At 39.9% G+C, this 15396-nt stretch overlaps 1 protein-coding gene across 1 annotated transcript in view; it reads right to left on the bottom strand.

Moving 5' to 3' along the window:
• CPB2 (carboxypeptidase B2) overlaps positions 1–15396 on the bottom strand; it is a 66644-nt gene that overhangs the window by 14469 nt on the left and 36779 nt on the right. Inside the window, exons 2-5 of the mRNA XM_077299735.1 lie at positions 12806–12844; positions 11091–11175; positions 3183–3307; positions 3000–3108 (exon numbers count right to left, since the gene is read on the bottom strand). Of these exons, the coding sequence (XP_077155850.1) occupies positions 3000–3108; positions 3183–3307; positions 11091–11175; positions 12806–12844 (358 nt within the window). The remainder of the gene's footprint in view (positions 1–2999; positions 3109–3182; positions 3308–11090; positions 11176–12805; positions 12845–15396) is intronic.

Consider the following 15396-nt stretch of genomic DNA (forward strand, 5'->3'; position numbering starts at 1 on the left):
TTCTGTGCATAGGTGATATACTTACCATGTTTATAGATTTTCTTCACAACTATAAAAGTTGTCGACCATTGTTAAATAATCAAATATTAATTTCTAATTTCAGTCCTGTACTGGTACATTGCTTCACCCTCATGAAAGGTTTAGCTGACATTACATGTGTTATTTTTGTACACTTAGCCCATGGTAGATAGTAGCATCATATACAGAAGCAGGTGCTATATGAGACATATATAAACCACATGACACACAGAGGGCTGGACACTTTTCACTTGACACTGATATCGTTCGGAGGGGCTACATCCAGAAGATGAACACATGTTCCTGTGCATATTGCATGCTTGGGCTTACAAACACAGAGTCTAACATGTGCTCGATCCTGGATAAGCAGCTGAGACGTGCTACTACAGCCTATTGTAACCCAGATGGGCACTTATGGATTAGCAACTAATCTAATGAACCAATTATGGACAAATAATTTCTTTGTAACTACTTCACCTATTTTATGTTTTGCTGTAGTGATTATTTTTGGTGGATTATCCAATAATCCACTACATTTTTTTATAAGAATTATCGTGACATTTTCTTTCGAGTATCACATCTGGTAAGAAGTCCTGAATAAATAAATATACACAATAAGTATACTTAACAACCGTTATCTGGAAAACTGATGTTTCAATCTTCGTGGTATGTGGGTTTGGGTACATTTTTATTTACAGGATGCATCTGTAATCACAGAGTTGTCCAGTGATTTAGAATGGATTTTAAATTATGTAAAAATAGTTACCAATCTCCATACCACTCTTGTCCCACTGCTACTTGGAACCCACATGTTCATGCTCTGCCTGTACGAACTTGTGACCAATCATTGTCCACAGTAATGGTCAACACATCTCCATGCACATGGAACCAGATGTATAGAGACAGTTGAGGGACACAAGGTCAGAATAGGAATATCATGGAATTTGTACAATTAATATTACTTTTATATAACTACATTTATTATATTACACCACTTTGAGTGTTTTTAAATAATTTAAATCACCGGACAACCCCTGTAACCACTATAGTCAACTATGTGTATTTCAATAATTACATTTATTAAAATGGAATATCAACCCTTTTTGGCATACGATTAGTCAATGTGGTGCTATGAATACATTTGGTAAATGTCAATGTGTATAAATATAAATACATTCAGAAAATGTAGTGTTAAAATATGGTAGAAGCAGATCTTTATTGACATGCACTATATGGGCAAAAGTATTAGGACACACCTAACCCCTTTCCAACTTTAGACGTATAGGTATGTCTAAGGTCGCTTCCCCCTGTTAGCTGTGGGTTCTGGCGATGAGCCCGGAACTTTTCCAGCACATGTCAGCTGATTTCATTTCAGCTTCAGGAGTAACCCTGGGGATAGGGATACATTAGGGACAGTACAGTGCAGGGCAGCACGGTGGCGCAGTGGTTAGCACTGCAGCCTTGCAGTGCTGGAGTCCTGGGTTCTAATCCCACCTTGGACAACATCTGCAAGGAGTTTGTATGTTCTCCCCGTGTTTGCGTGGGTTTCCTCCGGGTACTCCGGTTTCCTCCCACATTCCCAAAGACATACTGATAGGGAATTTAGATTGTGAGCCCCATTGGGGACAGCGATGATAATGTGTACAAACTGTAAAGCACTGCGGAATATGTTAGCGCTATATAAAAATAAAGATTATTATTACAGGGTCCCTCTTACTCGGCATTCACTAGGTTTGATGAATGCACAGTGAACATTACCTATCTGACTGCACTGTGCCTACTATTATGTTTGGTAGAGGAGGGATAATGCTATGAGGGTGTATTCATAGGTTAGTTGAAGCCCCTTGATTCCAGTGAAGATAAATCTTCAGCAAATGAAAGCAATTTGGACTGTGGTATGTCTCCAATTTAGTGAGAACAGTTTACGGAAAGCCATTTCTGAAGAAAAAAAAACTAGAGAAAAAACACTCACCATGACAGTGCCACAGCGAACAAATCAAGGTCTATAAAAGGTATGGTTGGGTGAGTTTGGTGTGGAAGAATTTGACTGCCGTACAGAACCCTGAACTAAACCCCATTGAAAATGATTTGGATTAATGAGAGGGGAGACTGCAATCCAAGCTATCTCATTATTATTAGTAGTATTTATCTCATCCAATATCAGTACTGTATATGACCTCACTTCTAGATTAATGGTCAAAAATTCACACAGACACAGTCCAAAATCTTTTAAAAAGACTTTACAGAGACGTGTGAGCTATTTTAGCTCCAAAGGGGAGGGGGGAAAAACTCTATATTAATGAATATGGATTAAAAATACGATGCCATAAAAGCTTGTGTAAGTGTACATTTGTTCAAATAGTGTAGAGGGTAATACTAGAGGAAGACTATAAAAATTATATGTAAGCAAAAATATTTGGACTATCCTAATTGCAGCAAGGTCCTTTCTACCTACATAAATACAGGCTCCAGCCTAGGACAGGATTCACATTAGGATAGGTCCCCAGCAACAGGAGAACGCCTTGTCCTTGGCTGCTGGGCATGCATGAATTGGCGAAATTATGTGCTAAGTTTCTCCATTTTTTCCTATTATCTAGAGCAGTAATGCAATTCATATTTCCCATATTTCACATTTACATGAGTGCCACTTTATTTGTTAGTTATGCATAGAGATGGCTACTCTTAGTCTTTTGTTATTTATATATGGGCTTTTTGGCGGATTACTCTACCCATCAGCCCATGACAGTTCTAATTGCAGCAGAGTCCTACCTACACATACAGGCTTCAGCCTAGGAGAGGATTCACATTAGGATAGGTCCCCAGCAGCAGGAGAGTGCTTTGACGTTGACTGCTGGGAATGCATGATCTGGCCAAATTTGGTGCTAAGTGCAAATCTTTTTGCTCATCTCTAATAAAATTCAATATTTGTATTATTTAGAATATTTGTATTAAATAATACTACAAATAAAATTAAGACTTACGTCTTCTAGGGAATGATACTGTTCATAGTAAGAAGCCGAGCTTCGTAGGCCAGTACTGTCATTGTATGTTTGCTGATCAATTAGGTTCTGGGTATTCTCTACCAAAACTCTAAGTAAAAGAGAAGGATTAGTTCGTTGGGATAGCAGAAAAAATGTGAACCTTAAAAGTCATGCTTTACTCACGTATATGTGATGGAAGATTCCTTCAGCGTATCCTTAACCTCATTTACTAAAGAAGCATTTACATAGAAGTGAACTTCCTTATTCTTCTGTATATGCTCAGGTGAGTCTGGCTTCCAGAGGACAATCTAAAATGTGTAACAATTATAAATGTTAATCATATGCCTTCAATATTAAACATATGATGACTACTTTTGTTTCTAGTGTTAAAATTCTGTCTATTAGGCAGAAAATAGTTCATAATAAAATGGTTTTCAACCCACAACATTAAGGGTTTTAGATACGTAGATACGGACCTTAACTCATTAAATTGAGAACTACACATTAATCTCCAGCACAAACATACTGTTCATCCTCTGCTCATTAAATATGGGGGAAGGCAGACACAAAACAGGCCTCACAATGGTGGCCTAAGGCTACATTCACATTTTTATATCTTTGTAAAATGGACCATTTTTTTCTCTCGTGTTTTGTATCCACGTTGCTACGGTTTTGTTTTTTTTGTCCGATTTGAAAAACTAAAGGAGATAAATTGTCAGAACATTTTTTAATCCATTCACTATTAGCAATGAAAATGGATGAAACCTGGATGGAACACGAAAGTAACTAGGATGTCTCATGTTTTTCATCCGTGTTTAACATAGACTAAAAGTGTCTGATCCATAAAACAGATGAAAATCGGACAAAATAATTAATTAAAAACGTGTTAAAGAGAACCCGTCACCAGCAAAAACAATATTAACCTGCCTCCCGGCAGAATAAAGACTAAAGTTAATTTTCTCCCTGCAGACCTTGGCTACGTGCAGGGACTCGGTAGGTTAGTAACATTATTAACCAGAAAATGATGCCCATATCTGCAGACTGATATTGTTTTTCTGGTGACAGGTCCCCTTTAATCCACTGGGGCATATTAATCAAGATAAATGTTCCAGAATTCAGGTGTAAATTGTTCCCAAAATATTTTCTTTCATGACTTTCATTATATTATATGTTTTAAACAATTTTTACGACTTGTCTAAAAATGGGCGAGGTTTCAAAGAAAATGGTGTGGAGTGTCTTAAAAGGGGTATTGTCTACAATGTATCACCAGTTACCAAACTTGTGGCACAACTTTCTGGCCCAAGGTAAGGGAACGGAAAGTAATAGGTGGCATAAACTTAGTCTAGACATTCTTAAAATTAGACATAGTTATCAAAAAGCATGAAACGACATAATAAATTTGGCGAATTTTAAGAATGTCCAGCTTACGTATACACTGCCTAACCATTAGACAGTTTTGATAACTATGCCTCTTTGTTTTACTTTGGTGCTTTATTTAGTTTTTGATATACACATGTTAAAGTTTGTGCTTTAACATCATGTGTAGGGATGAGCGAACCCAAACTGGAAAATACGGGGTAGGTACCAGGCACATAGTGTCTGTTATCGAACCTCAAACACAGAGTTTTTACTGTAAGTCCATTTTCTTGTTCGGGTTCTCCAGTCTAGTAAAGCTTATTGAAAGGCTGCAGTGTAGCCAATGAACATGCTTTTAGACTGTGGGCACTTCTGGAGCTTGTGGGAGTACTGTTCCTTTAACCCGCTGTTTGTTTTCAAGTAGTCTGAACAATAAATATTTGTCATTAGATGTCTCAATGTCATTAGTAGACCAAATAAATAATTTTTTAGGACCAGTGTGGGTTTTCTAGTAGTCTGGGAAAAAACAATTGTCATCAGCCATTTTGTTGCCATTTATAGGCCTAAGAAATCATTTTTCAGGATTGGTGTGTGTTTCCTAGCAGTATTGCAAATAAATAACTTCTCTCAACTATCTCGTAGCCATTTATAGGCCAAAGAAAAAAGTTTTCATGACCAGTGTGTGTTTTGTAGTAGTCTGGGAAAAAATTATCATCAGACATCTTGTTACCATTTAAAGGCCAAAGAAATATTCTTTGGGACTACTTTGTGTTTATTTTAGTAGTTTTCTGAAATAGTGTGTGTTGTCAAGTAGAGTTGCAAATAAATTACTGGTATCTGCCGTCGCGTTGCCATTTATAGGCCAAAGAAATAATTTTGGGGACTGCTGTGTGTTTTAGTAGTTTGTGAAATAGACATCAACTGGTTCCTTGCCATTTATAAACCAAATACATTATTTTACTGTGTGCATATGACTAGTGTTGAGCGATACCTTCCGATATTTGAAAGTATCGGTATCGGATTGTATCGGCCGATATCCGAAAAATATCGGATATCGCCGATACCGATACCCGATACCAATACAAGTCAATGGGACACAAATATCGGAAGTGATCCTGGATGGTTCCCAGGGTCTGAAGGAGAGGAAACTCTCCTTCAGGCCCTGGGATCCATATTCATGTGTAAAATAAAGAATACAAATAAAAAATAGGGATATACTCACCCTCTGACGGGCCCTGGTTGTAACCGCTGCAACCGGCAGCCTCCGTTCCTAAGAATGAGTGAGTGAAGGACCTTCGATGACGTCGCGGCTTGTGATTGGTCGCGTGAGCGGTCACGTGAGCGGTTACGCGACCAATCACAAGACCGCGACATCATCGCAGGTCCTTCACTCGCTCATTCTTAGGAACGGAGGCTGCCGGTTGCAGCGGTTACAACCAGGGCGCATCAGAGGGTGAGTATATCCCTATTTTTTATTTTTATTCTTTATTTTACATGTGAATATGCATTCCGATCCCGATTCCCGATATCGCAAAAATATCGGAACTCGGTATCGGAATTCCGATACCGCAAATATCGGCCGATACCCGATACTTGCGGTATCGGAATGCTCAACACTATATATGAGTAGTGTGTGTAAAAAAAAAATTGTGCTCAACACCGTTCCTTTAAGGTAATAAAAGTTAGGACCCATAGAGAGGTTCGCCTTGACATGGCAGTGGGCATCATACAGTCTGGTCAGAATGTTAACCCTTTAGTGACAGAGCCAAATTTAAAAAATCTGACCATTGTCACTTTATGTGGTAATAACTCTGGAACGCTTCGACAAATTCCAGTGATTTTGAGATTGTTTTTTTCATTATTATACTTTATGATAATGGTAAATTTAGGTTGATATGTGTTGTGTTTATTTATTAAAATTATCAGAAATTTGACAAAAATTTAAAAAAATTTGCAATTTTCAAACTTTGATTATCCCTTTAATTCAGATAGTCATACCATAGGAAAACATTAATAAATATCATTTCCGTCATGTCTGCTTTACATCAGCACCATTTGTAAAATGTTATTTTATTTTGTTAGCATTTTAGGAGATTTAAAAATGTAGCAGTAATTTTTCATTTTTCATTAAAATTTGCAAAATAATTTTTTATAGGGACTTATCCAGGTTTGAAGTGGCTTTTGGGGGCCTATATATTGGAAAACCCCCAAAAGTGATACCATTTTAAAAACAGCACCACCCAACATACTGAAAGCTACTGTCAGGTAATTCATTAACCTTTCTGGTGATTTTCAAGAATTAATACAAATTGGCATGATAGGAATGAAAAAGTTGATTTTTAGCCTGTCTGCAGAGGGAAGCATGATGTGCTCTAAAATTTCCTGGTAGACGGCTGTGCTGACTTTGGCCATCATAAAACACAGTGGACCTACACCAGCAGATGACATGGCTCCTCAAACCATCACTGATTGTGGAAACTTCACACTAGACCTCAAGCAGCTTGGATTGTCTGTCTCTCCATTCTTAATCCAGACTCTGGGACCTTGATGTCCTAGGTTTAGTGTGAAGTATCCACAATCAATGATGGTTTCGGGAGCCATGTCATCTGCTGGTGTAGGTCCACTATGTTTTATCAAGACCAAAATGAGCGCAGCCATCTACCACGAAATTTTAGAGAACTTCATGCTTCGCTCTGCCAACAAGCTGTTTGGAGATGGAATTTTCAATCTCCAGCACGTCTTGACACCTACCACTAAAAAACGGAGCAAGAACGTCCACTTCAACATATTTATATAAAAATATTCAAATAAGTTTATTATAATCACCTTAATAATCAATATACAGATCACAAAGACACAAAGTACAAAATGTGCATGCTGTCAGCACAGACATAAAGCAGGAGGCATTACAAGGAGAACATGACAGTAGCCAAGTTTAGTGGGGGAGTACAAAAATGTACCCTTCTGGTTGCAGCATTAGTCCCTATACGATGTATGGCCATGTATATACATATCACTAGGTCCAATAGTACCCATACCACGGCCACCACATGGATGAAATCACACAGTTAAATACAATAGCTGCTTACCCATTGGTAGTCAGGGTTCGTACCCCCACCTCACTTGGCACCCCGGACGCGCGTTTTGCGTGGCTTTTTCAACAGGGTATACATGTAACGCGTCTCATTGTGCTTTAAATATACTAAAAACCGGAAGTGAACGCCGGTAATTCCGGCGCATGGGTAAGCAGCTATTGTATTTAACTGTGTGATTTCATCCATGTGGTGGCCGTGGTATGGGAACTATTGGACCTAGTGATATGTATATACATGGCCATACATCGTATAGGGACTAATGCTGCAACCAGAAGGGTACATTTTTGTACTCCCCCTCTAAACTTGGCTACTGTCATGTTCTCCTTGTAATGCCTCCTGCTTTATGTCTGTGCTGACAGCATGCACATTTTGTACTTTGTGTCTTTGTGATCTGTATATTGATTATTAAGGTGATTATAATAAACTTATTTGAATATTTTTATATAAATATGTTGAAGTGGACGTTCTTGCTCCGTTTTTTAGTGGTAATTGTATTTTGGAGTAGTCCAAAGAGGGCATCCGTAGGGTGCCTTGGGAGAGTTAGGACTACCTGCTCACCATCATTGGAATTATTGGTGCTTTATGATTATAGTAATAAATACGTCTTGACACCTGTCCACGCTGCCAAAAGTACCAATTCATGGTTTAAAAACAACAGTTTCACTATGCTTGATTGGCAAGCAAACTTGTCTGACCTTAACCCCATAGAGAATCTGAGACTCTACTGGGTATTGTCAAGAGGAAGATGAGAGGCACTAGATCCAACAATGCAGATGAGCTAAAGGCTTCTATCAAAGCAACCTGGGCTTCCAGGACCACTACCTCAGCCTTTGTGCAAGGAAAAACAGGAGGAGCACTTCCAGAGCCCTACAAAATGACCTCCAGCAGGCCACAAATGTGCATGTGTCGGCACAAACGGTTAGAAACCGACTCCATGAGGATGGTCTGAATGCCCGACATCCACAGATGGGGGTTGTGCTCACAGCCCAACACCGTGCAGGACACTTGACATTTGCCACAGAACACCAGGATTGGCAAATTTGCCACTGGCGCCCTGTGCTCATCACAGATGATAGCACGTTCACACTGAGCACATGTGACAGACGTGACAGAGTCTGGAGACGCTGTGGAGAGCGATCTGCTGCCTGCAACATCCTTCAGCATGACCGGTTTGGCAGTGGGTCAGTAATGGGGTGGCATTTCTTTGGAGGGCCATACAGCACTCCATGTGCTCGCCAGAGGTAGCGTGACTGCCATTAGGTACCAAGATGAGATCCTCTGACCCCTTGTGAGACCATGTGCTGTGCGGTTGGCCCTGGGTTCTTCCTAAGGAATGACAATTCCAGACCTCATGTGGCTGGAGTGTGTCAGCTGTTCCTGCAAGATGAAGGCATTGAAGCTATGGACTGGCCCGCCCATTCCCCAGACCTGAATCTGATTGAACACATCTGGGATATCATGTCTCGCACCATCCACCAATGTCACGTTGCTCCACAAACTGTTGGCGGATGCTTTAGTCCAGGTCCGCCTCATCAGGAGCATGCCCAGGCATTGTAGGGAGGTCATACAGACACGTGGAGGCCACACACACTACTGAGCATCATTTCCTTGTCTTGAGGCAGTTCTACTGAAGTTGGATAAGCCTGTAACTTTACTTTCCACTTTGATTTTGAACATCATTCCAACTCCAGACCTCCATGGAATATTAGTTGTGATTTACGTTGATCATTTTTAGATTTAATTGTTCTCAACACATTCCATTATGTAATGAATAAAGATTTACAACTGGAATATTTCATTCAGTGATATCTAGGATGTGGGATTTTAGTGTTCCCTTTATTTTTTGGAGCAGTGTATATTTAACGCATGTAATTTCTATTATATATATTTTATTTTTTCCTTTTAAATTCCTTTCACATAGTTGGCCAGAAAACAGCTCTAAAAAGCTAAACCTTCATTAAAACTCATTTCAATATGATGCCCCCAACATGTTTCACTGTTTATTCCAGCTTCATCAATGGACTGGGATGTGTTTTGTGCTCATAGAATAGAGTCAGCACCGAAAACCGCTGATCAGCGGGGGTGCCTGCTGTCGCTCCCCCACCGATCAGACACTGATGCCCTATCCTATTGTATTAAAAAGTAAACAAACTTTTTAATACAGTTTTTTTAGCCAAAGCTAGAAATGGATAAAAAAAAAGAAGAGACTGAAACTTTTCAACTATGTTGTATCTACGTTTGTGTTTGGCTTTCGTTTGTTCGGTGAAATGGTCTATAAGTTTGCCCAAAGGATGATTGCTATCGGTAGTCCTATGTAAACAAGAATTGCACCACCAAGAACAATGGCAGCTTATGTACACTGAATGATGTAGTCTTAAGGTACTGTTACACTAAACGACTTACCAACGATCACTACCAGCGATACGACCTGGCCGTGATCGTTGGTAAGTCGTTGTGTGGTCGCTGGGGAGCTGTCACACAGACAGCTCTCTCCAGCGACCAACGATGCCGAAGTCCCCGGGTAACCAGGGTAAACATCGGGTTACTAAGTGCAGGGCTGCGCTTATTAACCCAATATTTACCCTGGTTACCATTGTAAAAGTAAAAAAAAAAAAACACTACATACTCACATTCCGATGTCTGTCACGTCCCCCGCCGTCAGCTTCCCGCACTGACTGTGTCAGCGCCAGCCGTAAAGCAGAGCACAGCAGTGACGTCACCGCTGTGCTCTGCTTTACGGCCGGCGCTGACAGTCAGTGCAGGGAAGCTGACGGCGGGGGACGTGACAGACATCGGAATGTGAGTATGTACTGTTTTTTTTTTTTAACTTTTACAATGGTAACCAGGGTAAATATCGGGTTACTAAGCGCGGCCCTGTGCTTAGTAACCCGATATTTACCCTGGTTACAAGTGAACACATCGCTGGATCGGCGTCACACACGCCGATCCAGCGATGACAGCAGGTGATCAGCGACCAAAAAAAGGTCCTGATCATTCCCTACGACCAACGATCTCCCAGCAGGGGCCTGATCGTTGGTCGCTGTCACACATAACGAGATTGTTAAGCGGGATCGTTGCTACGTCACCAAAAGCGTGACGTTGCAACGGTATCGTTAACGAAATCGTTATGTGTGAAGGTACCTTTACAGCTCATTCAGAGCACATTTGAAGCACTGTCTGCCTGTGGAAATAAATAGGGTATTAGTTGACTGCTGATCAGCAAATATGTTACCTGTCGTCAGTCGTTTAACGCTGTGCCCACACAATGTAAATGCATCCTGGCACCTTAATCTTTGCAGAGTGCAGCCATACGGGAGTCTAATGTATTTATGATACGCAGCCCGTCACCCACAATTTACAGCTTTATGATGTAATGTGTCTACTTCTCTTCCATAAAATAATGCTCGGAACATTTATATGAAAATCAGATGTGAGAATTAGCCCTGAGTCTGCATAGGAAGAAAACTGACAACCAATGGCATCGAGTGAGGAGCATAAATGGGGCCTATGGGCACAAAAGGGCTTTTCATAAATAGCTTATGCCAATCTGATGCTTAGATTCAGATATCTTGTAAGTTCCCAAGGATGATGGCTATTGATATATTATTATTTATTTTGGGCAAGAAAAATATCTTATTACCATCTCATCGAATGTGGAAGTGATATTTTGAAGAACCAAAGCCTGGCGGTCACTACGTGGTAGAACATATATCACCTGGTCCTGGCTGAAAAAAAAATATACACAAAGATTATTATTATATATATATATATATATATATATATATATATATATATATATATATATATATATATATATATATATATATATATATACATAAATGCACTAGGTACTGTAGCAAGAGAAACAATTTTAATAAGTATGTAGCTTAGCAATTGCTTATTCTACTTGTGCTAAAACAATGCTTAATCTTTACTTGAAATTTTGCGAAAAACATGTAGTTGCACAAAAATGTTGCAACATTTTGAACAGTTTTATGCTATATTTATGTCAAAAGCTGATGAATCGGCCCTTTTGTGTGTCGCTTCTTTAAGCACCATAATTCTCATCTTAAGATCATGTTCACACGTTCAGTATTTGGTCAGTATTTTACAGCAGTATTTGTAAGCCAAAACCAGGAGTGGGTGATAAATGCAGAAGTGGTGACGTGTTTCTGTTATACTTTTCCTCTGATTGTTTCACTCCTGATTTTGGCTTACAAATATGGAGGTAAAATACTGACCAAATACTGAACGTGGGAACGTGGCCTTAAGAGTTAATATCATCTAAGACATTTATGGCATATGGCAAACTTGACCTCTTGACTGTAAGATTTCATGAGATGATGTATAATTTAATTCCAAAAGTGCAGAAATGATAGAAACACCATATTTATAGCTATGGATTATAAGCTAGTCAACATCTTTAAAAACTATGTACACCTTTGCACAGAAGTATTGTTTATTTTTCAATTGCAATGTTATGAAACTTTCTAAATAGTCTTCATAAAAAATTGTCCACCATTTTGCTGCTGCCGAATGTATGTAAGTACTCTATGTTCGTGAGTGATTGTCCAAACATTTTTTTTGTGTCAGAGCTCCTTGTAGTTCTGAGCTCCTTGTAGTTCTGAGCTCCGTCTGCTTTCCCCCTCCTGCTATCTCTAACACTGAGAGAAGGGATGGGTAGAGCGGATAGAGCTGTCAGAATCAAGAACAAAAAGATTAGATATACTATACTGCACTAAAATATTGTGCACAGATCTGCTGTGCATGAGGGGGAAAATCTAACTATTTATGGAAAGCAGAGGAAAGAGGCAATAGACAAAGAGGAAAGCACAGAGAGAGGGAATACGTAACGTATTAAAGCTTTGCGGATAAATGAAAGCAAATGAAGACAGAGGCAGCCAGATACAATCAGAGCTCACATCCAGCATGTATTACAGAGACTCCCATGAGAAAAATCTGAAACTTGGATTAGTTTGAAAACTGCATGTCTGTGGGTCTGAAAATTAATGGATAATGAATATTGCAGGCCAAATCATAGTGCAATTTTAATAACTAAAGAAAACCACTAACATGAGTAAAAATCATTGCTTTCCATTTCAAAGATGTCCATAGCCTTAAACTTTAGTTCAGGCTAGGTCTGGTAACCGAAATCCATGTACCCTATCGAGAAAACGCTGCAAGCATAAAATCACTTTTGTGGTAGTCAAAACAGTTATTTTCTCATAGGAACTCATCTGAGTTGCATTTTGAATGTGATTCATGTGGCTCTGAGGCATCCAGTAGCCCTAGGCTAACAAACACTATTTAATAATTTATTTAATCCCCATTAAACAGTAATAAAGCAATATTTACGATTTCATGGGTGATGGTGTTGTTGGACTTTCTGGAAATCTGAAATTATAAATTTATGTTACAGTTATTCCTTGCACATGGAAGCAAAATCATAACTTTTTAATTAAAGAAAATGATAGAACAGTTAACATTCCATTTGTTCCTTTTTTAAGAACAGACAAATGGAATTATTGTCAAAAATTGATCCATTATGTTCCTTATTTTTAACATGTAAGAGAAGGTAAAATCACTCAGAGCTTTTTATTCCTTTGTAAGGGTAAGTTCACACTGGGTGTTTTTGCTGTATTTTTTTCTGCAGCAAAATCTGATTTCCTGGAAGGAAAGAAGCTGCGGCATAAAACGCATGTTTTGGTGCGTTTTTTGGTGTGTTTTTGTTTGCATTTTTGTTGCAGTTTTGGTGTTACTTTTTCATGCATTTTGGGGCTAACTTGTGTGTCTTTGTGTGTGCTAATAAAGTTGAGTGCCCCCAGAGGAGAAAAAACTACTTCCTGTAGGACCATACCTCTAGATCCTTTGAAAAGCTGGCAATTCATGTGCCGCTACAGTAAAATCACACAGACAGGTTAGAATTAGTGATGAGCAAATAGCATTGTTGCTCGGGTCTCCCTGAGCATGCTTGGGTGATCTCCAAGTATTTGTTAGTGCTCGGAGATTTAGTTTTTGTTGATGCAGCTGCATGATTTATGGCTGCTGGACAGGCTGAATACATGTGGGAATTCCCTAACAAACAGGCATTCCTCACATGTATTCAGCCTGTCCAGCAGCCATAATATCATGCCACTGCATCAACAAAAACTAAATCTCCGAGCACTAATAAATACTCAGAGACCACCCAAGCGTGCTCTGGAAAACCCGAGCAACGAGTATACTGTATGTACCCGAGTAACGAGTATACGAGTGCATATATATAGTGGGTACGGAAAGTATTCAGACCCCTTTAAATATTTCACTCTTTGTTTCATTGCACCCATTTGGTAAATTCAAAAAAGTTCATTTTTTTTTCACATTAACCTCTTTCTGACCTCGGACGGGATAGTACGTCCGAGGTCAGATACCGCGCTTTAATGCAGGGCTCCGGCGGTGAGCCCGCTTCAAAGCCGGGACATGTCAGCTGTTTTGAACAGCTGACATGTGCCCGCATTTAACTAGTTAAATGCCGCTGTCAAACGCTGACAGCGGCATTTGACCGGCGCTTCCGGCCGGGCGGCCAGAAATGAGCGCATTGCTGACCCCTGTCACATGATCGGGGGTCAGCGATGCTTCTGCAGTGTAACCATAGAGGTCCTTGAGACCTCTATGGTTACTGATGCCCAGTAGCTGTGAGCGCCACCCTGTGGTCGGCGCTCATAGCACACCTGCATTTCTGCTGCACAGCAGCGATCTGATGATCGCTGCTATGTAGCAGAGCCGATCGCGTTGTGCCAGCTTCTAGCCTCCTATGGAGGCTATTTAGGCATGGCAAAAGTAAAAAAAAAAGGTAAAAAAAAATGTGAAAAAAATAAAAAAATATAAACGTTTAAATCACCCCCCCTTTCACCCCATTCCAAAAAAATCAATTAAAAAAAAATCAAACCTACACATATTTGGTATCGCCGCGTTCAGAATCGTCCGATCTATCAATAAAAAAAAAAATTAACCTGATCGCTAAACGGCGTAGCGAGAAAAAAATTTGAAATGCCAGAATTACGTTTTTTTGGTCGCCGCGACATTGCATGCAATAACGGGTGATCAAAAGAACGCAATTGACTGGAATTGAGATGGGACGCCATGTTGCGTTTGGAGAGCCCCTGATGTGCCTAAAAATTGAAACCCCCCACAAGTGACACCGTTTTGGAAAGTAGACCCCCTAAGGAACTTATCTAGATGTGTGGGGAGCACTTTGACCCACCAAGTGTTTCACAGAAGTTTATAATGCAGAGCCGTAAAAATAAAAAATCATATTTTTTCACAAAAATGATCTTTTCGCCCCCAATTTTTTTTTCCCAAGGGTAAGAGAAGAAATTGGACCCCAAAATTTGATGTGCAATTTGTCTTGAGTACGCTGATACCCGATATGTGGGGGTAAATGACTGTTTGGGCACATGGCAGAGCTCGGAAGGGAAGGAGCACCATTTGACTTTTCAATGCAAAATTGACTGGAATTGAGATGGGACACCATGTCGCGTTTGGAGAGGCCCTGATGTGCCTAAACATTAAAACCCCCCACAAGTGACACAATTTTGGAAAGTAGACCCCCTAAGGAACTTATCTAGATGTGTTTTGAGAGCTTTGAACCCCAAGTGTTTCACTACAATTTATAACGCAGAGCCATGAAAATAAAAATTCTTTTTTTTTCACAAAAATTTAGCCCCCAGTTTTGTATTTTCACAAGGGTAACAGGATAAAGTGGACCCCAAAATTTGTTGTCCAATTTGTCCTGAGTACGCTGATACCCCATATGTGGGGGGAACCACCGTTTGGACGCATGGCAGAGCTCGGAAGGGAAGGAGTGCCATTTGGAATGCAGACTTAGATGGATTAGTCTGCAGGTGGCACGTTGCATTTGCAGAGCCCCTGATGTACCCAAACAGTAGAAACCCCCCACAAGTGAC

Source organism: Ranitomeya variabilis, chromosome 3 (genome assembly GCF_051348905.1).
Source record: "Ranitomeya variabilis isolate aRanVar5 chromosome 3, aRanVar5.hap1, whole genome shotgun sequence".
Classification (NCBI taxonomy): Eukaryota; Metazoa; Chordata; class Amphibia; order Anura; family Dendrobatidae; genus Ranitomeya; species Ranitomeya variabilis.